General features: G+C 37.4%; 1 protein-coding gene across 4 annotated transcripts in view; it reads right to left on the minus strand.

Annotated features, from left to right (window-relative positions):
- The window catches only part of TENM1 (teneurin transmembrane protein 1), a 357561-nt gene that overhangs the window by 126993 nt on the left and 203139 nt on the right, over window positions 1–27429 (minus strand). For 3 of the 4 annotated variants that reach the window (XM_026848414.1, XM_026848412.1, XM_026848416.1), the window contains 4 exons: window positions 21583–21821; window positions 10525–10677; window positions 5116–5315; window positions 3450–3660 (listed from right to left, as the gene is read on the minus strand). In XM_026848414.1, coding sequence (XP_026704215.1) covers window positions 3450–3660; window positions 5116–5315; window positions 10525–10677; window positions 21583–21821 — 803 coding nt within the window. The remainder of the gene's footprint in view (window positions 1–3449; window positions 3661–5115; window positions 5316–10524; window positions 10678–21582; window positions 21822–27429) is intronic. The other variant, XM_026848413.1, reaches the window with a different exon arrangement.

A 27429-nucleotide genomic window follows, 5' to 3' on the forward strand; every position in this document is an offset into this window, starting at 1 on the left:
TTGAAATGAATGGCATCTTCACCTCACTCTGCAGGACACTTCTTAAAATACAAATAGGTGCAGAAGCAGTAAAAGGCCTATTTTCATTCATAGGGAGCATAAAACAAAATTCCTGTTCAAGCACCTTACAAATATTAGATTTTGTCTTGACAGCTTCGAGATAACAAGTGCATCATCTATATTACACCAAAAAGCTTTTAAAGTAAGTGTTCATGTAAAATTTACCACCATTAAAAGCACTGAAAGAACCAGAGTATTTGCTGAAAACTGTCCACCTTAAATACTTTCTTTTATTGCTGAAGTAATTTGTTTGAAACCTGTTTATAGAGTAAATTGCCTTCTATGGTGTTCATCTGAACCATGTGAATTGAATTCCTTGGAGGAGGGTAGGATTTCCACTTCTATACAATCAGATAAAAAAAAAAAAAGAAAAGGTCTTTTGTAGAGTGGTGAAACTCAATACAATAAACGACTAAGAACTAGATTTGAAGAAAACCCCTCCACCTTCAATTCTGATCTTAAACTTGCCCATGTTTTATTACACAGCTTTGGGTAGTAAACCACTTAACCTCACACATCTGGGTGCAGGCTCATATCGGTACTTGGATTAGCTGTTTTTAATTTACACATGTATTTCCTACAGGAATTCAGTGGATTCACTGATATATATCGGCTTTATGTAAATATGATGCAGCAAAACCAAGGCTAAGATGGTCCCACGTGCAGCAGGTCACTGTCAGGCCAGCACTAGGACTACGGGTCTCTGCAGCCTACACGGATACTGTGCAGGGCAGGAGAGGGGCTACAGAACAGTGGGAACGGAGGCTGTGTTATGGGCACATGCAGTAATAGATATGAGGAAGTACCTCTCGCTATAGGAAGGTGGGAAACATGACTCCTTTCCCACAGAACAATAACTGTTAGGGAAAAAGAAGAAAACCCAGATCCTTTTGAAGAGTGTCCACAGGAAGTGATTTAGGATGAAAAATCTTCCTCAAGAAAGAGCATACCATTGGAATATTTAATCTAATCAAATCTGATATACTTTTAAACTCAAGCAGAGCTTGTCAAAAGATGGATTATAAGCACATCCTACAACTAACATGAATAACTAGTCAGTTTATTTTGATGTTATTTATGGGAACTTGGACAGATAAGGATTGGTTCCTCTTGATAACACCTACTGTTACTTAAAAATGTTCCTTTCGGTATATCAATTTATACCAAAGAATAGGCATTTGATATGCATCTATTCATCAGATATCCACAATCTGCATGTGGATTGTCTGCTTCAAAGTAAAACCCCCTTGTTTTCAGAAGTATTTTCACAGATATTCTGCTCATTATTAATTTTTATATATTACTATTCATCTGCTCATTATCAACTCTTCTCTTGCTCTACATTTACACTTGCCTGTCTTCTCAGTTTTCCAGAATCACATAGTAAGTGATCCCTATGCTGATCTGAAATGAAGAATTAACAGTTTGAAAAGTAACTTTCCCTTGTTGCAATGTCCAGTTTGGGCAGGCCTTTATTCAGTCTACAGAGGTACTTGAGGTATGCCAGATTTTGCATGCAAATTACCCCCCTCAAGGGAAAAGTCTGATCAGAGCTTTAGCTAAAGTGTCAGCAAAATTAATTTTGTACATAACTAAAATTGACCAACTTGAAATATTACCTAATAGATGCTCATGAGGAGGGCATGACTGCTTCACACAGCCAACAGTGGTACAGCAGAGATACATCCAAGCTCTTGCTCTATTCTGAGTGTTTCAATCTATGGTCCTGGTTGATTATTTTGTCAGCTGAGATGTCAAATATGACTCCAGACCAGGGGTAAGGAGTATGGCTCAAGGTTTTTTTTTGTTTTTTTTTTTGTTTTTTTTTTTTTGTTTTTTTTTGGTTTTTTTTTTTGTTTTTTTGGTTTTTTGTTTTTTTGGTGGAAACCCCCAAAGAAACAATATGCAAGGGAAAGTATGAGAAGAAGAGAAACAGGTTATGAAAACACAATAGCTAGCACTATTTTCAAAATGCATCAGCAATAGGTTCTTGCAGGATGAACACTCTTTTTCCCCAAACTATCTTCTCGCAGACATTTCTGTGATTACATATAAGGATTCCCGCCTGCACTGTGGCTCTCACTGCTCCCCTCTGTACCCAGGCTGTTCTGCTTATTGGCTAGAGAAGGGATACACAAATTCTTTTACACCAAATGTAACAAGAAACAAACCACGGTATTGAATTTATCTTTTTTTTTTAATTTTTTTTTTTTTTTTTTTTTTTTTTTTTTTTTTTTTTTGTGAGAGGGTATGTTGCTTAGCAATGAAATATTTGTCAAACCCTCCTGTATAAACACTGCTATCTTACAGTAGAAATAAACAAGGGAGCAGGTATTTGGATTCTTATCTGGACTGGAGTTTGGCCAGGTTTTATGCTCTTGACCTGTGAAGATGCTTCATCTACTACTTGAGCATTATTTTCTCATACGGGACTGAGTAATGGCATTTTTTTCTTGCTTGTAAAAGATTCATTTCTCTGAACAGAGCAAATCTGAACTTTTATACCAAAACCAGTCATGACAATTCTATCTGAATTTCTAAATTATTTTCCTGCAATTCCTTCAAAATCTTGGTATTTGAATCATACAGTCCTGCTCTGCAAGGTGTTTACCATCAAGTAAAAATAGCATCCAATTGTTCTAAAGAGCAGATGGCATGTCCATTACTAGTAAAGACATCTTGCTAAACATATGGTAGAACAGGTTAACTAAAGGGCATAGTGGTTAAAGTCTTGCAGCAAACCAAGATTGTCATAAATACAACACTTTACCTAAATTTAAATTCCAAAGAAACCCTACGTGTGAGCACTGCTCACTAACAACACCTAGATTTGCAAACATTTGTCCTATATCAGTAGGGATCTGATATGCCACCAGGACAGTGTCTCCTATATTTGCCTTCTGTGTTCCAAACAAAATGCTGCATTCGAATAACTGTATAAAACAACACCCATCCATCAAACAACAGTCACAACCAAATCCACAAAAGCTGCCTTGTAGATTTTCTAACTGAATAAAATACTGGAAATAAGAACTTAAAGCCTGGATAATTTTTGTAGGATTTATGGTTCCCATGTAAATAGGGAGGGCAGCAAGATAACACCAGAAATTACTCAAGCATTTAAGCTATCATTTAAAAATTTTAACAAACATGAAAACTTCACACTTAATTAATTTGATAACATCCATCTTCAATACACAAATGTTGCTATTTACCTAATATTGGAATAAACATGAAGTTGATCCACTGAGGTTAATTAAACTAAGCTGAAATAAAATATATTTAAGGGAATACTAAAGGGAAGCCAGAATCAAGGCAAATAATTTATTTTCAGATACAGATTCTGAATATAATAATCAGAATAACAATTTCATTGTAACTGTTCTTACCAATTGCTGTCGTTAGTACAAACACTTGCTCTACTTTTTTTCCATCATTGTAGAATGCCATATGCCAAGCTCCTTGATCCATATACTCGATGAAACCTGTCTCTTGCAGTGAAGTTAAGATCAGATTCCTGGGAGCTTGATGAGGCTCCTCTGAGTTTTTTGGTTCCTGTTTAATTAACTGTTTTCCATCCATCAGTTTTACAAAATCAAACTGAAATAATAATGAGCAAAAATTAACCACCTAGCAAATTTTTGTGAATCTACTCTGCATGTCTCATTCAAACAGGAATAAACAGTTGAAATCTTAAGAGGAATTGCCTGACTAAGACTTCACCAACGTAGACAGCAGTTTCACAACCTAGTCTATTCAGCTTCAGTTTCCATACAAAAAAAGTCATGGTAACGTTATGGTAGGTCAGAAATCTGGCATCAAAACTTGCTGTTTGCTATGGCAGGGTAAATTCAGACTTGCTGCACTAAGTACAACAGATTTACTTCAAAAATTACATCTCTTTAATGGGAATAATTCCAAATTTTTCAAACTGTAGAGCCTACTTTATGCAGTGATTCGTTTCAATTGCCAAGAATAGATTAAAGAACCTGTTGTTCTCTATCAGCTTTTTAAATGCTTGCCCCTTATTATCAATATCCTATATCAAAACTTAAATACACTTTTTATTTATATTTAATTTTATTAATGCAAGTAAGTATTTTTTACATGGGAGTTCTTAACACCTAACCAAGTTGATGCTGACAACTTAAAGACCAGTTAACTTCAAACATCAGAGATATAAACCTTTCTACGAATTTCTGTTCAAGAAATTTACGTCTTTCTCTAGGTTTTTCCAGGCATTCTAGTTTTCAGTAAAGTTGAACTTGAGCTCAGCTGAAGACTCAGCATCAATTAAAGTCAGTGACAGCTAAAAGTACTTATTTCTAAGTGCTATTCAAAACTCTAGTAAATAATTTTTGAGGTTAGACTAGGCGATCTCCAGAGTTCCCCTGTCAACAATCTTTCCATGATTCCGTACATAAGTTTATCACACTCTATATGGAGTGTGATCGTGCTACAAGAAAGCTGAAAAATCTATTACCCATAGAAATTACGGCTTCGTATGGCAAATATATTAAGCCTAAAGAAAAAAAGTTGAATGTGACCAGAAATGTTGCATATTTTTACTGCTTAGCTAGGTTCTCTCCTGCAAAATCCAAGGACTAAACACTCAAAATTAATATTCACATTAGAAACCAGAAACAGCTTTTTATTTTTTTATTAACTCTTTATACTGTGTAATCTGTTTGTTTTGATGAAGTTGTAAAAAGTTTAAAGCATTTTCAAATATCTGGTACTTCATCCCACTGCCCCCACAAAGACAACACTGGAGCTACACAGCAGCACGGTGTGTACCTGTCCAGCCTCCCAAACAGTCACATCACAGTGGTCACAACGCTGACCTTTCTGGCATGACACTGTGCCTCTTCCTCTGAGAGAGCATGGTTTGAGGGTATAGCTAGATCTCAGTAAAAGAAAGGGATAAACAGACTGCTTTTTGTGGTTACAGCCAGTTCCTTCCTCCCGCCCTGCATTGGAAGTGTATTGTGATCATTCGCATCCACTGCTGTTTGAAAATGTAAGGATGGTAGAATTTGTGTTATTTCTAATTACCTGAGTGTGAGTAGGTGGAATGTTTCTTCTGCCATAAATTCCCAGCAGAGAATCCTTCGCCAGTGAAATGTTAAATTTCAGGTACACGGGGTGATGTATAGTAATCTGAAAGCGCCAGAATAAACCAGGGGGGATTGTCTGCATAACTTGTGCTCCAATCTCAACTTCTCCTGTGTCTATGGCCCGTCCCTTCTGAAACACTAATTTTCCAGAAACAAACAAAACAATCAGTTGCATATTCACGGTGGGTGAAGATAATAAGTCATGATGTATAAACATGCCTTAAATATATAGGAATACATAGAAAAAACCCCCTCTAAACAGAGGGCGTTACACTAAAACAATTGCATTTTTTATTCAACCAGCTGGAAAATACAAATAAACTTGCATGCAATATTTACAACAACAGGCGTCAGAGCATCTTTGCCCTGGAAATTGTGGAACGCTTCACTGAACATAAAAAGGTAGAAGTGCTGCTGGGTAAACCACGGTCTTTACCTATCAGCTATGCAAACAAAACCCATTCAACTGAGAATGCAGAGAGAAGGCAGTGGGACACCTTCCTTTGGCATGTATTTCAGACTACTGCTGAGCAGGCATTGCATAAGCTACACAAATGGACACCAGTGAGGACAGAAAATCCATCCAACCCGATAGGTCAGAGCCCATGTCCAAAGCCTAGATTTCTATTAATCACCATTCCTAATGATTTTATTATGGTAGTGATAAGCTGGTCCTAGAGAAATAAAGAACATCTGTTTTGGCTTGGTCTTTCTGCATGATAATGTAGCAGGGGCATGAGGATAGGGACAGGCAATCTAAAGAGAAAACTGGCATAATTTCATAGTGCCTCACAATAAATTTGCAGACATCTACAGTATGCAACTTCACACATGGGTATGAGAGCGCTGAAATAGAAAGGGAAATGGAACGCATAAAGAAGACATTGCCAAACTAAATTGGAGCTGGCTTGCTTTGCTGGCTTGTATCACCATCTTTGTGTATTTTAATGCCTGTCTGTGATCAGCATCGTGACATGCTGCAAATCACAGACCCAATCCTGTTAACATCTGAGCTAATTCCATTGTAAGTTTTGCAAAACTCGAAGGCGCATTCCTGTACTTTCTCTCAACTAGAAAAAAAGCAGGATAGTATGCTGCATTGGAGGAAGAGGCAAGAGGAAAAGACTGAATTCAGCAGCCATATCCATTTATGTTTCATTTCATTCGAGTATCACAGTGAAGGATAAGGAAGAACAATCAAATTGACTGGAGCCTCACCTTTTACAATAATGCATATAAATATCTAATGCAACATCATGTGCACAAAATTTATAAATTGCCACTGGAAACGAAAACAGCAGTAGCAAAGCAAGGGCCAGCTTTTTCCTGAACGTATTAATAACAAAGATCCTCAGTGGGATCTTCCATAGGCTTTAACTAGCGTAGGAAGTACTTAGCATTCTTAATGAATAGAGATTTAATTTACAAAGCAGGAACAATTCTCAGGGTACTCGATCTTCCAGCTTTAGGGCTGGCTTTGTGTCACCAAACCTACAGCAAGAACTACGAGCTGACTTTTAACACCTTATCACATAAAAACATCTATGTTTAGAGTGCAGAACTTGTAATCTAATACTCTAAAAATACACCTGTTACTTAGTTCATGAGTTAAAATATTTCCCAATTGCTGCTTTAACAACGTTCAAGGTGAGACTACTGTGCAATTTGCTTCATGGAAAAAATCTTGAATGGTGAGTTTTGAAAAGAGAATTAAAGTTCTTAACTTGGGCAACAAAAGTGGATCCCTTCCCAACTCAACCCATAAAAGATCCTACTTGGCTAATGTAAATTTAAAAACCTTTTCCCCTATTTCCAGTACTCCAGAGATATTAAATCTTAATGATTCTTTGCAAGCAATTACCCTGGGTTAAGTAAAACACTAAGGAACTTTTTGGTGATATTGACACATGGTAATTAATGTGATTCAATTACAAGATGGTAGAGCACTAAGTAAAAAGTCAAGGGTACAGTATCATTTTTGAAGTTAATGATATTATTGGTCGGTGTTCAAGGTCCTTTAAAACACAGTAACTGCTTCTTAGTTTGCTGAAGTGAAAAGGCCTGTTTCTTTGTTGAAAATAAAAAGCATTATGTCTTTAGTCAGGGAATATTTTCACTAATTGATACTATCAAATTATGCTGAACAGCATGTTAGTGTTACTAGGCTCAGAACAATGTATCTGAATTTTTCCACATTTGGCTGAAAATACCGTTGCTTTAGTCATAATTTTATCTAATCTTTAAAAAAGATGCACTGACAATTTTCTTTTATCTCATTACACAGGAAAGAAGTGCATGCTGCTGTTCACAATGTTAACATGAAAATATGTATTATCTACCACCTACCGAAAGTATGCAGTCGCAGCATCACTACCTTCCAAACACTATTTTTTTGGACAACCACACAGCATGAAAAGGCTACTGTAAAAGCCATGCCTGACGTGCATGTTTTCATATTCACTGAGTTACTGTCCCTTCTTTATAGGAAAAGAATTTAGCTCTGTTTCTATGCTTAACTGAACTAAGCAGGTATTTGGCTGTACAAAAAAGGCATCTGAAGATACACTGCTCACAGACTATACTTGTTTAGTACCTTACACTTTCTTGAAAAAGTCCAAAAAAGGCTTTTAAATTTACAGTGCTGTAATTTTAAATAAAAACAAGTTCTGTTCGAAAAACATTCTTTCTCTTAACAACATTTTTCTCATGACAAAGCACCATCTATATTCAATTCCTTGTACAGCTCCTGATCTTGCCAACTGGTGTTAATTCTTCCCTATTCTTTCTAAGCACATTTTCCTTGCAAGTCTAAAGCAGAAGATAGATTCCTAATCACAGTTTTCTCTTGTCTTCAAGAAAGTAAAACTCTGAACAGCGTGGTGCCAATTATCTTCACAAGAAAGTACCTATATGCTGATTACTACTATCCTGAAACAATCAATTTCCTTGTACTCCCCTTGGTAAATACCAGCATCAATAGGATACCTGAGTTTTTAATCACATTATTACATATTAAAATGTTAACTCATAGCCTCAGGTCAGTGTGTTATCAAGTCACTTAAAGAAATCTGACTTGCTAATTTGTAAACTTGATTTTCAATAAAAGATTAGTTAAAATATATGTTTTCAAAGTCTGGAAAAGCATTCCGTGCTGCTGCATTGAGTTGGGAAAATGGGAGGTCACAATACGTGACACTAGTTATTTATCCCTGTGAAATCACATCAGAGGTTTCAAGTTTACAGGCAAAGTGTCAACCTTCTATGGTATCCTGCTGTAGTCAAAGGAGTTGCCTGTTTCCAAATTCTCCTTCCCAGCACATCTACATGGAGAATTTGTTACGAGCACTGGGAATAAAATTACTGATATATATTAGAACTGATGGAAAGAAATAAACCCAGCAAAAATTAACCGGCCAGACTATGTATGTACTAATGCCTGGTACTAAGTCCACACGATTTTTCTTATGTTTTCCCAAGTGTATAGTCCTGTTATCACACACTCTGGATTACAGGTTACGCCCAAAAGGTGAAAGGGGACAAGTGGGACAATGGTCTAGCTATACTCACAACTGACCTCTGAAACTGTGAAAGCCCTCAGTGAAGTGGCTCTGCTGTCACAGCCCTCCGTACCTTACTGTTGTGGGGGAATTGTGTAGCTACACAAGACACAGATTGCCTGGGGCGAGGTAGTAGTTTGACTTTTTACCTACTATGCTGAGTCTCTATTGACTTACATATTCTTTTCTATGTTTTCAAGCACCTAATTTTTAAGATTTTTTTATGTTTTTCATGTTTTTCCTGCACATCCTCCTTTGGAAGCCAAGTGCTTTGGAAGAGCTTTTATTAAATCTGTAATATATTGACAAAATGATTTAATGCAGCTGAGAGGAACTATTTGAGATATTTTCCATGGTGCACCAGGACAAAAATATGAAATTGTATAAAACATTACTGCAATTCACTACCAATATAAGGGACAAAAGAATGGATAACAACATTGTTGCCTCCTTATATATATTTCTATTGCTCATTTATCTAATATGATCTCTATCCAGTTGTGCCACATTGATTTGTAAAACTATTGACGTGAGATATAATTTTCCTTCTGAAGGGACTGGTATAACAATAGCCCATCACGTCTCATATTTGGAGTCAAAGATCTTACCTGGCATACACAAAATCAGATCACAGCTCAGCTCTAAAATTTGGAAGGTCTGGAAATCTTTCTGTCATTGCAGAGGTCTCGGTATAATTCTACCATCTTCTTAACAACTGGAAAGAGTAGGGTTCATGTTCTACTCCTATTCACTTTTCTCTGATCTAATCTAATCTGATTTATTCACTTTTTCTGAGTATCGTAAAAAGAAATGGAAGGGCTACCTGCTTTTTACAGTCAGAGAATATTACCATGGTGGTCAGTGGGAAGCATAGGCCAGAGCTTGTAACTAATACCAGAGTAGGTGATCTGACAACGTTAAATTACAGGACTTGAGAGAAAGGAACTGTGCATCTCAGACAATCCTACTCTCTGTTTCACACTCCCAGCTGCACAGTCCACTCCTTTCCTACGCCAGCTCTGGTACTTCTCTGCCCCTTCAAAAGAGCTGCTTCAGCCACTTACATGGCAGAAGACTAGTTGCATTTTTTAAATGAAGCCATTTTCTGCTGCCACAGTGAACTGATGTGTCGTGGTCGTGCATGAGACAATCCCTGGAGTGGGCATGGGGATGCACCCCCAAGATGTGCAGGGCCAGAGACGGGGCAGAGCAGAACTGTCCCCCTGGCAGGGAACTGCCAGACTGGCTCAGGCGCTTTGCGAAACCTCAGCAGATTCCAGCGAGCTGATTCACTCTGACTGGTTAAACCAGGATGTGACAGGATGCTGTATTTTAGCTTACGCCTTCAAGAACTGGCTGCCTTTAAAAGCACTGAGATTTTTACCCTTCTGCATATTCTGACGTGTCAGAACAAAGTGTTTCACTTTGCCTAAGATTGACTTGAGTCTGCAAGACAGGCACAGAATCAAGCCCTCTGCACAAAACGGAACAAGGCAAACACGGTCTCACTTCCCCTGTCTTAAGACAGAAGCCAAATGCTCTAATCTCTTTTCACAAGAGAAGGGTGATTATTTTTCTATTGAACATAACTCTCCTAATGACTTGGGTCTTTGGTGAGAGTTCTGCTAAAGGAAACAATCTGGTTATGAGCTTTTCATACCAGTTCTAAAATTTTACTAGAGAAGATAAAACCTGAACTCAAAATGCTGTCAAACTGTAGCAAATACAGAATCTGAACAGTTGCAATGTTTAAATATTTGTAATTTGTCTGTCTTCTCATTCACACATACCTTTTTTTTCTGTTTTATCAGAAACTTTTCCTCCGATTGGTGAGTAAGTAGTATCCATGGATTCTGTTCCTTTATTTCCTTTGCTAACTCCATTTTCATATAGCTGCCCTTCAACAGGCTGTAGTTGCCAGGTTAAACCAAACAAGTGTACTGCTGCAAAAAAATGAAGACCAATTAACTGATGTCTAAGCTACAGCACCTTCAGTCAGACTGAGAAAGAATGCTGTGACCCAGTTTCTGCAAAGTCAAGTATTACTTTGTTCTGTTAGTAATAAATCAGAATTTCAAGGCATCTAATGAGCAATTTACTATTTTACCTTAAAACCCAATGTTTAATTAGTTTCCACACTTACTTTTGGAGCTCAGCCAGGTCAGGGTGATGAATTTCTACAGCAATTAATGGAAATACTTGCAATTAAAAGGATAACAGTTGAATGAATTTAATATTGTGTGACAGATTCTAATACTACAACAATGCTGTCCCTCAGCTTTCAACTGTCAAAGATCTCAGAGTTTGTTGATTAAAGCACTGACACCAAGTAAAACTTTTCACCTTTCCAATCCAGTCTAAATGAAACTGTGCCCACTGCATTCCCAAACCTTTTCATTTAGGGTAAACATTAGTAAAAACACTGACTCTATAGATTTACTCTAGAATTACACTGTGAATAAAAAACTGACTCTAGATTGAAAATATTTGTAACTATTCTACAACACGTAACAACAGAAATATAGTTGTTATTTATGTATGCATTAGAAAATCTACTGTATTAATCCTTTAATGAAACTATGAACTATCCTTATTACCATACATGGGGCTGTCTACTTCACATTGCCTGTACAGCCATTCACTTTTTCTGCTTTCCTTTCTGATGCTTCTGATCTAAGGCATCAAGAGACAGTAGGAGAAAGGCAGCAACAGAGGATCTTATTTTAAGCCTAATATGATAGTACTGCAGTCATTCTAGGCAATTACCTAGGTCTTACTGAGGAGGGCAAATTCTTCCAAGGAAGAGGTTGCCTTAGTATTGAAGTAACTCAGCAGGGAGGACCGATGACCCACTAAAATATGGATTGAGGACACCCCCCACAGAGGAGCTGAAATTGTCACATAAAGAGCAAATCCCAAGTAGTAGGCTCTTTAGCCACATGCAGCAATTTGCACTAAGTAGAATCTGCCCACGGTGGGAGCTGCAAAGGCAATATATTTGCTCTTCCTCAATCACAGAATCATAAAACGGTTTGGGTTGGAAGAGACCTTAAAGATCTTCTAGTTCTACCCCACCCCCTGCCACGGGCAGGGACACCTTCCACCAGCCCAGGTTGCTCCAAGCCCCGTCCAACCTGGCCTTGAACCCTGCCAGGGAGGGGGCAGCCACAGCTTCTCTGGGCAACCTGTGCCAGGGCCTCACCACCCTCACAGGGAAGGATTTCTTCCTTGTATCTCATCTAAATCTCCCTTCTCTCAGCCTAAAGCCATTACCCCTTGTTCTAACACTACATGCCACTGTAAAAAGCCCCTCTCCAGCTTTCTTATAGTATACCCCTTTAGGTACTGGAAGGAACCATGTAGGAACCTCAGCAACTCTCAGGATAAGTGTGATCTAGGATGGGGTTTGCATTTTAAAAGTACATTATCTTCTTTTGCACTTTGCACATACTTTAAGGGAAAAATCTCAATACAAACAAGAAACCTACAGTCTATTATCCATTTTCTATGTGTTTGCTCACAAGCCTCCCATGCATGCTGAAAAGTTAAATTATAAAGCACAATCCTGTGCCTTGAATGGGTTCCTGGCAAGGGCTTGCCAAAACTACCAGAGAAATACAAAGCTGCCAATCTACAATCTGTGCACTTCTGGATCACCCATCCACCAATACATGATCCAAATCAAGCAAATGAGAGCACTTCTATTGAATTAGTGAGGTGACAGTGTGACACATTTATATTTTTTACATTGGCATCAGGTGAAGAGAGCCAAATTTACTGATTCTCAAACCACTGCTTAACTATCAGATCTGAGCTCTGGAGACACACCACTGAACAGTAGATTCCCACTCCCCAAAAGAGATATTAGAAGCTTACTCTGGTGTTTAGTAGTGGGATCTCAAGCCAGAGGCTTGCCTGGATTGCTTCATATTCTGAAGACTTGAAATCATCAAGGGACTGTGCTAATACTTTGAAAAGGGTCTTGCAGTCAGATCACACAGACCTAAGCTGTGATCTTTGAGCTTATTAATGCAAGACATTACTTCTACATACAGGACAACAAAAATCAGCATGCCTTGACATCTCTACAGCAGACAGCTCTTGCTCCTGGCTTGAGCTTCTGGACATTATTATTATTTAAAGAGTTAATAAGAACAAAAAGGATCAAAGTTCAATAGGAGTGATAACAAAATGAATGTATATTTCATTTATACTAATGCAAATAATTATATGAGCACTTGAAACAGATCAACACTAGAAGCAAAACATAACTGCCCACATCAATAAACTTTTAGTGGTTATAGAATCATGAATACAATCTAGTTGCTTTCTTATGATGTTTCCATTGTTGATATTATTAATTTCCTGAGACAGCATTTGCACATGCTGCAGAAGGTACGTCACAAAGCAAGGACTGAATATGTAATGCACATTTTTTTCTTACTATATTTTTTTTTCCAGATTACATACACCATGCATTTTGTCATCCATTCACACCAATTTGAATAGCTTGCTTACTTCGTCCTCCTTCAGGCTGGAGAAGTGGTGCTGGTTTTATAGTTCGTGCCAAAGCTTGGCAAGCTAGCAAAACTATTTGTATGTACATTTGACAGTCAGTTTCCTCCCTGAGAAACACCAACTGCATTGTAGAGATGATGGTGTCTGCCAGCCTCGGACTCCTCGTCCATGGGAGGTGACATGGGATGCTGGTAGACCAGCTTCACACCACTGTGCAAGAGCGAGTGAACACCAAAGCACAGTGCTATGAAAACAAGGTCTACTTGAATTAAAATGGATGACTCCTACCACTGCAGAAACCTGGTCATTTTGCCATCTTAAAATCCATCTGATTTTCATTACATTAGCTATAGCTCTTGAGAAATTACCTTCAGATCCAGGCGTCACTCTGGTAATAACCAGATCACATACACTAGTAAAGCTGTTAATTCTAAGTGATACCTTTCTCCAAAGTTAACTACAGGGAATAATTAATGTTTATTTAGCAGACACAGAGCCTTACCTTGCCTCTTCATTTTCTGTGATACTTTTCTTTTACCTGGGGTATACATAATTCCTACAAAGCTTGTGTTTCCTACAACATATGTACACCATGTTTTAAATATACAGCTATTTCACCAAATAAGATTAAAAAGAACTTTCAAATCTCTCTCTGTCAAATCTCTTTAGAAATAAGTAGGCATGTGCTGAATTTCATTGAAAAGCTCAAAAGAACTCTTTTGAGTCATTCTGTTTGATTTTTCTAGGGGATTTCTGGCTTTTGTTTTTCCCCTTTTACACAAATGGGCAAAGAAAATGCAGTGGAATTCAACAGTGGGCCACAATGACATTTCCCACAGCATAATTCCACTTGTAAGATTCTCAGCTGTATTTCCCATGTGTAGTGGCCAGGTATAAGACTTGACTCCACAGACCAAGAAGAAGATGACACCATCACCTGTCCAACTTAGAATGGGCTGGGTAAAAAGGAGGGAGATTCACTTCCTGATGAAGGTCTCTGCCCTTTCATCAAAGTTCAACCTTCAGGAATGATGTTTACACAGAAAGATCTTGACTGCAGTACTTCTGAGTCAGCTGGCTGCTGACTAACAATACCAAACCCCACCATTATGACTAAAGATGCATTACTGGATGTAGCTCAAGTTCCCACAGGACACAAAAAACAGCCTTTGAGGTTCATAACTACACTGGTATTACAGAAAAAGCAAAAGCTACTTTGAGGGTCTGCCTACTTGGCTCCAGAAAAATTCTGCAATCAGATACCCTGCATTTTGCAGCACCTAAAATACCTCAGTTACTAGTAGGGTGTGCAGGGTCATTGATGAACCGCTACAGTTTGAAGCAAAACCCAAGGACTATCAGGCAAGTGGACATTAAAAAGCTCGTTAGCAGGATCAATATGCTTCACAATTGCAAAATTCATACTTTAAATTAGGAGGGGCTGTGGTAAATCACCAGAGCATCAGCCCATAACATCCCCTCATCTGGGCACAACTGAACCTCTTGTCTGAAAACTTAGGGACAATATTTTCCCTGTGGGTAGCAACCGTTCTTCTTGGCATTTTTGAACTTCCAACTTGATTTCTCTGTTTCCTTGGTTCTTCCACCCTACTGCAAAACTCATCTGAAAAGATACTCTTTCTTGGCTTGCTTGAAACTCCAGTACATTCCCCCCCCTCTATCATTACATTATTACTTTGCTCTGTGTTATTTATGAGTTATATTCTGCTACGAGCTGAGTTGTACATTGCTTTCACTGAGGTGATCTGGTGGCAGGAAAATATATCCAAAGGCAAAATTTGACCCTCTTTATATAATGTTTGGAGATAGAGCTTATACAATAGATGTCACCATACCTATTTATATTTTATTAGATAGCTCTGTTTAATTCAAAGTTTCAGATAGATTTGGAACACAAAAGTGGACATACACTTTTTTTTTTTTTTTTTTTTTTTTTTTTACAACATGCATTATGGATGCTATTGGGGATGCTAAATTTGGAGTACTCTGTAGTCAGTGGAGCTAAAGAGCCTGGAGGATGCCACAGGATTATGGTGAAACTAAGCTGCTTCTTCAGTCACCCCGTCCTGGCCAGGCTGCACAGTGGAGCTGCTCAGGGTAACTTTAAATGTCCTCTCTCTTGAATACAGAAGATTCCACTCAGTGCAGAGCTTTTCTTGGCTAATATATTTAACAGATCTCTTGCAGAAAAAGATAAATTAAAAGCCTATACCTTCTACCCTTCCCATAAATTTCCTTCACGGAACAAAGAGATGAAAAGCTAGGGTGACTTAATACTGCCTAAGGAATTTTCTCTATCCATAGGCAGGATTTTGGTTGCTTCATATTACTGCTGTAAGTGAAATCAGTTGGATCCTGTTTGGAATCAAAGCTTGGGTCTTTACCTCTGAAGTAAATGTCCAGATTGCTTATTTTGTTCAACATTTAAATAAAACAAACTGACACTTCCAGATAAACTAACAGTCTCTGCAATTCTGTGGCATACTCGAGTAAATATTCACAAATATGTAAGCATTTTTTTCAGAACTCGCTTTGTAAACTGGATTAACCTGCCATCTGCTATGAAGCCAATGATCTAATTTAATTTATTCTTATCTACCTTCTGTGTAAGCACAGCTTGTCAACTCCTGTGCTACATGTTTGGCAGAATATGAATAAGAGGCTTGGCTCCAGTGCAAAAGAGACTCTCAGTAGTGAGGAGATGTCAAAAAGTCCTGTGCAATAAGTACTTATCAACCTGCAAAATGGAACTTCAGAGGACAAAAATCCTACAAATGTGAAGTCTCTCCAAATTGCTGACCTCCACTAAAGGCTTTTGTTTAGCTTTCTCTGCTGTTTCCATTTATTTTACAAAAATCTCTGTAGATCATCCCCCTGAAGCCTAGACTCTAGAAGAGCTGTGATAGAATGTATATCAGCAGCTGACTATTCTTTCTGCACCTGCTCTGACCAAGTGCCAGAAAATTATTTATCTTCTATAACTGCTAGCAGGTTCTGCTTATAAAACTGGATTTCACTGTGGCATGAAGCCATGGGTGCATTAGTGTCTTAGTTCCAGTAAAGCAATGTGAAAATACCTGAACACAAATAAGAGTCAGAATCAAAGTCCTGATCCTGACCCACAGAAGCAGGGTTCTTTTGTAAGCTCATTTTGTAAATAAAATGCTATGTGATTCTGCTCTAACCAAATTTGAAAATTTGAGACTGTTAATATTTGATTCAGTCTTAGGATTAAAAAAAAAAAAAAATCCATACTGAAGTGATAAGTTCTTTTGGACCATATATGGCCTTTCACGATATAAAGATTTTTCCATATATTTGTTATAGCCATCTTAACTCTCAAGCATTCTCCTCTTTCTCAAGCAGTCTTCTCTTTACACCTAACATATTTTTATACCTGGGAATAGAAATAAACCCTCCTCTCCTGCAGTTCTCCTGCTCAGATGTATAAATCTATGCACTGAGATACTTATGTCCTTAAAATCTGGCCTGGCCTTTCCCAGTGTTGAAACCACCACCCCTCTACCTTGTACACAGTGTGGGAAATGACAGGTCACAATGGCAGACAGCAGAGAAGTTTTAATTTCCTCACCCTCCATATGTATATAATTTAAGACCCAACACCATCTCCAGTGCATACTCATAAATACTGATAATATCATAAAGGATAGGGACAACTTCATATTCATACCTGAGAATTCATCTGTATATAAAATAGTAATTTTTGTAGTCAGGGATGGTTAAATCCAAGAACATAAGATGCAGTCTTCAGAGGCACTGAACATTTGCATCTCCTGCTGAAATCAATAGGAACTGTAGGAGTTCAGCACCTTTGATCAATAGGACCAGTGATTTGCAAGTCCAAATCAGCTGCTGATAAAATGGTAAGGTATCATGGAAGAAAACTCCAACTTTACTAATGGGCTAAAAATAACTGAGTAGATGCGCAGCTACATGAAACACTGTATTGTACTCAAAGAAAACGGCGTCATACTGAAAAATTACAGAAAAAATACTGTATTTTTAGTGTATTGTATTTTAATCACTTGTATGTCTTGTTTACTTGTAAATTTTTGTTCAGATTTCTTAATTGCCGATGGCTTCTTAGTTTTTTATTATGATGAGATTAAAAAAAGAGAATATTTACTATACCATTCTCCAATGGTAGTCTATTTTATACTCTTTATAGCAACACAGACCAATAGATGAACAGAGACAAACAACTATTGACTGCATTGAATCAAACAGCTATGTTCTTGTCTTTCATGGGGTAATTTAGACTCTACATTATAGCTTTTGGACATCAGTATGTATACAGTGTCTGCTAGTCCCCATCATACTTACCAGTTATAATAAGCTATTTAAAAAGTGTCACAGAAATTTCAGTTTTCTTTCCCATACTCTCCTTTTGCAAGGCGCCATCTCTTAAATACCTGAGCCTAGACCTGTGACACAGATGCAGCTCAGTCCTTTCAAACACTTCATGCCAGACAAATATACATCAACTCAGAGGAATTTATCAGTTTCTGTTTCGGATTTCAAGAATTTTCCCTCAAGACTTTTTTTTTTTTTTTTTTTAAATTTGAGCATTCATTTGCATAAATCTTTAAAACACACACAGCTCTTATGCCCTCCAGACACAGTGAGTGCTAGCAGGCAGATTTTGTCCATTTCACCTTGCTGTCTAAAGAGCAGATAACTTGTTTTCCCTAGTCAGCCTTTCACTCCACCAGCAATTTCACTCTGCTGTAACCGAATGCACCCATGACATGCACCATCACCTCCCTGGTGGGTGTCCCAATTGCCCTCTTTGTGGGCAAATTCAAGCAGTTGTGCTCCAGCCTGCCAGGAACACATTATAGTTCTCAACATAAATGAAAGTACAGAAGAACAATAAAAGAATATATGCTTTTATTCAATAGAAAAGAATTCTACACATTTACAGTGTGGAGACCAAACATCCACTTTATGAAATGAGGTTTTCTTTGGAGTAACTACTATGACTTTAGAACCTATTCATAGGAATTACTCCTGTCGAAGTGAAAAATATGTTTTACTTGACAAACTAAATATTATGACTAAAGATTTTCGATAAATCAGCTGTTACACAACCATTTACAGGGTTCTATAATTTCCTTACTGTCCATATAATAGTCAAATTTATTTCAGAAAGGGCCAAATAATAAACACAGTGATTATAGGCCAAAAGTGGAAACAGAGAGAAAAAAATATTTTTTAACTGACTAGTAGTTCAAAGAAGAGAAAACACGTAAGTATGTGTTCTCAAGTAAAAGCTTCTCTATTGAGTCTCACTGATAATAGGGAGAGACTGAAAAATAAAAGAACAAAATAGTTTTGCTACTTTACCTTTTGACTGAAAAGAAATCACGGCTTAAGAGCACTCTGGCACAGGCCTCCATTCATTACAAGTATAAGAGCCACTTGCAAATTTTTGATCTGGAATAAGCTTTGGGTTTCCAAGACTCTGGGAATGTTCTGAGTTGAGGCTGAGATTTGGGCCTATTTTTAACAGCAACATGTAGCTCATGCATCTAACGGCAGTACAAGATATTTGAGAAAGCACATTTAAGTTATTAGATAAGGGGAAGAAAAAGCTTAATTTTAAATTTTGACCTACATTCATTTGGCCTGAAATTGCAGCAAATTGTAAGTTAATGCAGACTATGCCATAAAATACAATGATGGAAATAAGTTTGCTTTTACAAAGTCTCCCCTATTCTTCCAGTAACAATCACTTAGCAGATCCCAGGTTAAGTTTGATCCTGAAATTAAAATGAGTTTTGTTTTGCGATTTGGGCCTGAATCTGTAGCCATTACTCAGACATAATTCCCTCTGATTTGAAGAAAACCTGCCTGGAGTGACGATTGAGGGACCTGAATCATGGCCTCAAGTTGCGCCAGGGAAAGTTCAGACTAGACATTAGGAAGCACTTCTTTCCAGAAGGGTTTCTTGGGCGTTGGAATGGGCTGCCCAGGGAGGTGGTGGAGTCCCCATCCCTGGAGGGTTCAAGAGTAGCTTGAGGATATGCTGTAGGTGGGAACTGTGCTGGGAGAACAGTTGGGCTAGATGATCTCCAGGGTCCTTTCCAACCTAGATGATTCTGTGTGTATTCTGTGTATGGTGAGCAAAGAGAAAATACTTGGGGGAGTGAATTTTAACTTCAGAGTATTACATACAGTCTGGTTTTGCATATTCAACTACTCTTATTTAAAACATGCACATTTACATTTTGACATGAAAAGATATGCAAATATGAAACTCTACAGAGCAAGTGAACTTTGAAGATAGTTTATATGCTATTATTCATACCTAATAAAAGGGAAAGAGCTAAGGTACCTGACTCCTAAGAACAGACCATGAACTTATTTAAATATTTAACCAGCCAGAAACAGGCAACATGAATATTAATTTGGAATAAGCTATCTAATACTACCCAAAGCTTCAGGAAAGCTTATGTAACTGAAAAAATTCTGGGGCAAACAAGAGCAGATAATGGCATTTTGGAAGATTTTCTGAATTAGTATCATAGATTTATATTTTTCTATAGAAAACATAACTAGAAATACTAATAATTTACAAAATGCAAAAATATCTTCATTTTACCTAGTTCTGCCCAACTAAAGAAAATGTTACACCTTTATATTACCAGGTTAAGATAAACACAGACAAGTCTACAGAAAATTCATATAGAGCTTTTTAATTCATAGTGACATGGAGTGCTTACAGCATTCTCAGACTGATGATATGCAGCAGTATATCTCTAGAAAGTTAAAAAATTTTCAGTGGCAGACTGAAATCTAAGCAGGGATGAAACAGGCAGTGCTTCATCCAGATAAAATCTAAATGGTGTGGGTGGGATATATATGTAGCAAACAGATGAGCCTGCAAAAATTATACAGCCAGTCCTAACTGAGGGCATATGCTCACCAGCTGTTATGTAAATCTGCAATTAATGTAGCTTACTAGATCCTCAGGTGCTTTCAAATAATCACACAGCAGAAATGATCAAATCTGCTTTCCCATACGCATTAGACAAGGATGTTAGAAAAAATCCCTCCTGATGAGCATCTCACTGACAGTAACCAGAATTTTGTCACTATGGGACACAAAAACCCCAGTGGAAAACAAAGATGACTGAAATTGTAATAATTTTCACTATAAAGACATTTATTCATAGAATACAGAAAATCAGTGGTCACGTATTGGTTTGAGGCATCTGTACTTCTATCTTTGTACAAGCCACTCTTTCAGACAAACCCAGAGTTATTCCCATTCAAGCTGTAAGATGCTGGAGATACTCTGGCTCCAGCCCAACCAGAGAACTGGCAACTAAATCAACAAACCAAGAGTGCGTGTCAGAAAGTACATCACACAAGCGAGAATTAAATATTTTCCCTATGTTTACAGAAGCCATTCTAAGATTCTACAAAATGAATCTTTTGCAATATTTTCAATTCAGATTGAAAAACTAATGTGACAACATTCAGACAAAATGTCATATAGTGAATCACAAAGACTTGCCCTCCCATGTACAACTGTAATCAAACTGACTCCAAGTCCACCTCCAAAACAACCATCTTCAAAAAAAAAAAAAAAGGAAGACATTTCTAGCTACTCTGACAAATCCTGCCAATCAATCGTGATAACAAAATTGCACTTAGGTACTTACAAAGATGAACTTGAAATTAAGTAAGTGCACTTTAATCTATGTAACAGTTTGCTGAAACATAATTCAGTAAAGGGACAGCAAAATACACCTTAGAAAACATGGTGTAAAATACTATATATTTTTAGAGCTAGCTGTCATTCTAGCCAATGATGTAAGAATTAAGAGGAAAAAATGAAAGATTTAAATTGTGATCAGACTGAAGAAATGAAATACAGGTAAGCAAGGCAAAATATAATGAAGGGTTATCAGTCTTTTCCTAATAATTCTTTAAGAGCAACAATATTGCAAGGCATAATATGAAAATCAAATGTTTAATTTAAGAAAAATATCACAGCAATTAAAATCAGTAGGAGTCCTCTGCTAGTATAAACATGTCATCTTGAATAATCCTTCTTTCTCTATTAAGCAGCATCAAGGTTAACAGAGTAGAAAGTTAATGAGAATTCCGTGTTGTATTCAACCGCTGGCCAACCTAGCATTTTGTTTGCCAAAATTTACAAAGCACCCAATGGCAAACATTATTAGTAAAACATGATTTGTATTAGTGTAAAAGCAAGCAAGACAACAGAACAGAAAAGGTAAAGAATAATTCAGCATAGAAAAGAAAGAGAGGCTTACCGATAACATAGGCTAGCAACAATGCCAGGGTAACTGTAATAGCAGTAGCACTCAAAGCAGTGCACTTCCAGTTGCAACACCTGTAAGGTTTGTTAAAAGTGAAGGCAGGTCTGGAAAAGGTACTTCTAGGAAGAGGCCTAGGAGGTGGAGAGTAAACAGTATTGGATGTTAAAGGATAGTTCTGACTGGCAGCGCTGAAGATAGCTGAAGACCCAGATCCATGTTTAAATAGGAAATGCCTATGAAAAGAAGACAAAGAACCACACTGTAAAAACCACTTTGTGATTTCAGAAGTGAAAGAAACTGTATCAGCACTGTATAATAAATACTGCATATATCCACAGAAAATGTCAAAACCAGGGAAATATGTATTTGAACACCCTCTGTAGTGGAAGTTTTTTACCCACACCACAAGATTTTGAGCAATTTTTTAGAGAAACAACATAATGTAAATGAATTCTAAACTATCTTCCCAGTGATTCAGAGTAATGTTAAGGAAAGGTTATTTCTCAGTGCAGTACCTGGGGGTACTCCAAGACGAGCAGCATCTGTGTGCCTCGTTACCCGGGCATGCCTGACACGCAGGAACTGCTGCCAGCAGTACCCACTCAGTCCACAAACACACAACTGGGTTTATCTCACCGAGAGTACAAATAAACTGCAGAAGCCACTATCACTCTGAGTATTTATTTTTAAAAAAGGGAAAAAAAAAAAAAAAAAAAAAAAAAAAGGTGACTACTTAGTGGAAAATCTAAAAGGATAATCCATTTTAAAGGACTGTAGTTACTGTACAGGTGAGTACAATTTCTTTAGTATCCTTAATTGAGCTATTTTAAGAGCAGATTTTCTTCAAATGCTTTTATCTACTGTGGTGATTCTCAAACATACTAAGAAAGACTTCATCTGGAGACCTATTTCAGTGTATTTTGGAGGACTGATTGCCTTCAAGAAAAAACAGCAAAGACCTACATTAGCACAAAAAAAAAAAAAAAGATACAGAAATGTGCCTTGAAGAAAGGGCTCTGGTGCAGAAACACAGAGTGGTTGTCTATAGGAAGATGGATGTTTTTTAGGATTGGCAAGTGCTCTCCAAGAGAATTAGGGAAAGGATATTTAATTTTAGACATTACTGTGCTATGTGCTCAGAAACTGTGTCAAAAAGCACATGTTCAAGGCTGACCATAGCAACCACATGTTTATTGGAAACACCAACTTTCTTTGGACCTTCCTTCCTTTAAGTGAGCAAGCTTCTTCAGTGCACTCTGACAGGAGCACATCTAAATCTCACACCACAGCATGCACCCGAAGAAGTTTAGAGAATCTCAGTGCTTCTCTGTCTTAAGCCACAAGGTCTGAGCTGAGAAAACAAGGGAAAGGGCACTGATATTACAGAGCTTGCAAGACCAAGGGCTGCCTTGGCCACAGGGCCGCCACTAGAGTGTTGTTTTAGCCTGAACCTCTGTAGCCTTTCTGTTGAGTACCCTGACTCAGGAAGGCATTTCCTAGAGAACAGAAATCAACCCTCCCAAGCTTGCCAGCTCTTTGCTTTGGGAGCCAGACACTGGTGTGAAGCAACGACCACTTGCAGTGCAGGTGCTTTGAACTGTGCCCCCTTCATATGGGCTCCCAGCTGAGTAAAAGCATCTGTGACTGTTGCTGCTATTGGTTTCTATACAACCCACTTCTCTGTTCAGCTGAGAGCGGTGCAAGTGCTCTGCAGGCAAGTACTACCATGCCACTTGTGCTGGGGGTGCAAGTTGCCCTCATTTTTTTCTGCCAAAATTGAAGGAGGATCTTGCATTTAGAATCACGTGGTACTATGATGCCTGCAAGCCAAAAAGCCACAGACACACTTCACAGCTGAAGTTAACTGGCCAGTTCTGACATGGTCCGGAATCTTCCCTTTACACCTTCAGCAAGGTGCAAGACAACGTTTTGAATATATATACGGATCAATCAATCCATGCTGGTAGAATTTCTTTGATGGATTCACAGCAGGAGGTACACAGGATCAAACACTCAAGAGCATGAAACACGACTGTACTGTGACATTTGACTTTAAGAATATTGTAAATACTAGTTCCTGAAAAGGTAATTGCTAAAATGGTGTAATGAGTATGATATTATGTATTTCCATTATAAGATTTTAAAAGAAAGGTTACAGTTCTCAAAATGCCAGAATATAGAAAATAAAAAGGTATTACAGAGCAGTTTTATCTTTAAAAGGGGCTTTTATTCAGGCAGTTACATGAAAAGGAAGGTAAACGAGAATACCAGTTAGCTTCCATTACAGATTACAGTGCCTACATATCAAAAGTCCTTTGACAAACCACGAGAGTGATTTTTTTTTGTGTTGAGTACTAGTTATTTCTACTTCATACTTACCCAAGTAAACAGCACTCAGACAAAAAAAAAGGAGTACTGAATCTGAATGAGTACAGCAACCTGGCATTACATTAAGACAACACATTCCAATTTTCTTTCCCACTGACTTTCACAGTTATAGATATATATATTTATATACACATTATATAGATGGCAATCCTCTGAACATGGTAATGTTACCTGTAAGTAACCTGTAAGAAGTTCAAAACTTCTAAACTCAAATATAGTAAAATAATAAATTCGAATGAAGTAACATAACTGTCTACAGGACTATATAAATCTGCTTCCTTCATATCAGGCAATGAGACTACAGTTGGTTATTTTAGCGTCAATGCTTTGTTGTCACACATGAAGGCTTTTGCAAGTACGTGAAGCCTTACTTTTCAGTCAGCAGTTGACAAGATATATAGTCACTTAAGACTTTTGGGAGGAAAGAATGTCATGGCAAAACTCCTACTGATATTCAAGGAAGTAGAAGCAAAACCACCATATAAAATAATATATGTGGTGTTATATATAAGCATATGCATACACATGTATACTCACAAATAACATAAACAGTCAATAGTTTTCTACTTGCTTTACATTTTCAAGACATGACAACAAAACCTACTTATTTGATAATTCCTCATTTAAATTTTTTTTGGAAATTACAGCAGAACGGTCTGATATTGGCAGTATTGATTGTCCTTTATGGTGCATAGCCCAAAGATATCAGAGGTAAAGGGAAGGAAATGCTGAACTGGAAGTTATTATTAAGGCTCTAACAGCCTTGCAATCAATAGCCAGGAATAATTCCATTCTCTTGCATAGGGATTTATAAATGTGGCTTCACAGCCTGATGGTAAAATGCTAGTGTGCAGAGGGATTTCTTTATTAGCAGAAGAGTGCCCAGAAGCTGGATCCAGCTCACATCCTTTTAGACAGATGACTCGATTCACACAGGAGAATTTACATAGCTCTAACTTGTAATAAAACTGAGATTCTGAACCGAGACACTAAACTGAACTGAAAACTTTTTCCACTAAACTGAACTGAAACTCAGTGATTTTCCACTAAACTGAACTGAAACTCAGACACTGAAACTGAGCTCCTAGGGAAATAATGTTGAGAAAATGTTAAAAATCACAATTGTTTATGCCTTCCATTTTTGGGAGAGTATACTGAGTACCCAAAGATACTTCTATAGAATTTGAAAAACACTGGTGGCACAAAGACAAATTTCCAAAGCCAGACTGTGACTGCCTTCTCATAAACTGAGACAGCTCATCTGTCTGAGCACACCACTGTTCCCAAAGGACGTTAGGACACGCTAAACTGTTGCTATCAATTCTATAAAATCAGGTGCTCTCTCTAAAGAGCAAAATAATAAAAATTGCAGTTCAAAAGTTTAGATGTGACTGCGCCTGGTGTGTGCTTTAATATTTGATCTAAGAGAAAAGCTAAGGCTATTTTTTTTCCTTGGGTAAACTGGGAACACAAGATTTTATAAAGATGATTGATAAGACCACTTGTTCCAAGTGAGGAAACTGTAAAAGTTCACAAAAAAAAAAAAAAAAAAAAAAAAAAAAAAAAAAAATTCCATAAAGAAAATAATATTCTCTTAAAAAGAAAAATACAGGACATAATCTGTAATGCATTTGTTTGTGAAATAAAAGTAAGTTAGTATTATTACACTGATAATTCCAATACATAAGTAAATATTGCTCAGTAACAATTTCACATATAAAAGAGGCAGCTGGAAAACATTCCCACAACGTCTGTTTACCTATCTATCCACTTGTTCATCTCTACAAATGTAAAACCTTTGAACTTTGAATCCTCTTAAGCGAAGTTAACTGGAAGAAGATCCTACCAGACTTATAAAAATCAGAGTGGGTGGGGCATGACCAACCCCCCTTAAACCCCTAAACAGCCCAACAAAATCAGCAAAAGCCCCAATGAGGGGCTTGCTAAAGTTTCTAAACTCAGCTCTTGGGCCTTTCTAAGCTCTGCTAGCCACCCGTTCAGCATGGCACATGGTGGCTAATGAGGCAGAATACATGCTGGCTGATCAATAGCTAGGTCTAAACCTGCTACACTGCTGTGCCCAGTAAAGAGATAAGTACTAAAGGAAGGGAGATACTGGGGAGTTCAGGTGACAGAAGGCATGAAATCAGACCTCTTAATCCTGCTGATGACAGAATAGCTTGCTTTTTGTAAAGAGCAGTTTCATGTGACCCATCTAAGTGCTCTTGTCCAACCTCAAGAGGAATGGAACATAACCCTAAGAGTGCAGTTTATACAAAAACGATGAATTCTCAGCTAGGAGAAGGTTAAAGAACAAGAGTTAATTTCTTTCTTTGCACCCTTCTCTGTTAGAATATTTTATTAGATACTTTTCTTCTTATGGTAATTTAAGTCTTATAAAAGCTACACATGAAGCAACATCCCACCTGAATTCATGTGGGATAACATAACACTATTACAGAAACCAGACCAACCCCACACAGAATTCCTTAATTAAATTCTGAGAAAATATTTTTATATTTCAGTACCCTAGCAATGTCCCTCAACTTTGTCAAGGGCTTGATATCACTTCTGTAAGTCGCATGTATTTACCCTGTGCTTAGTGTCTGTAGGCTTAGAAGTCCACCTTCATTGTACCTATACATGTTTTCCTTCCATTTCAATTCAAAATTACGGGTTTGTAAGAGAAAAAAGTGAAGAACAGACGCAGATTTGAAAGTGAACCACTGGGTGAGTTAGTAGAAACACAAATCTTGCAATATGATGGCCAAAATAATTAGTATGCATTTCTCCTGTATAAACCAAGTAGGAACGCATTTGTACTTGTATGTGTTTCACATTCAAGAAATTGTTACCTAAAGTGTTACATATTTCTGCATAGCTATGTGACAGGAAAATTAAGAAGTCTTCAGTTTGATTATTTAAATTTGTCAATTTCTTTTCAACTAAATTCTATACTGCATATAATAGATATAACTGTATATCTATACCAATATTTAAGTAGGCAATTGAAGCAATTCTTTTAGATGTCAACAGAAGTCCAATGGGATTTTTTTAAGAGGCATAGTAACTGAAACATAAGAAGGATTCTGATTCTTGGCATAACCAGAAAATACAAAGCCAAAAAGGGATTTGGAACTGATACAACTGCCCATTCATTTTGGCAAACATCAACCATGACCCCACTGTTACCTGACCTTTCTAAGTCAGTTAATATTTCCTGGGACAGTGGGAAGAAGCAGAAATATTCTCTTTCCTGATTTTCTATCCATCCTATTCTGTACCCAAAGTGGGAAGGGAGAAAAAAAACCCCAACTTCTAAACTTAGATAATAATCAGAATGTGGACCTCTCTTCATAAATCTTGCATGTGGTACTCAACAAACTATACAGTACAAAACCAAACCAGCTAGTCTAAGGTAAGTATATAGAGTAAAAACAAGACACATATTTG

Source organism: Athene cunicularia (assembly GCF_003259725.1).
Source record: "Athene cunicularia isolate RWA chromosome 4 unlocalized genomic scaffold, athCun1 chr4_part3, whole genome shotgun sequence".
In the NCBI taxonomy this organism is placed as follows: Eukaryota; Metazoa; Chordata; class Aves; order Strigiformes; family Strigidae; genus Athene; species Athene cunicularia.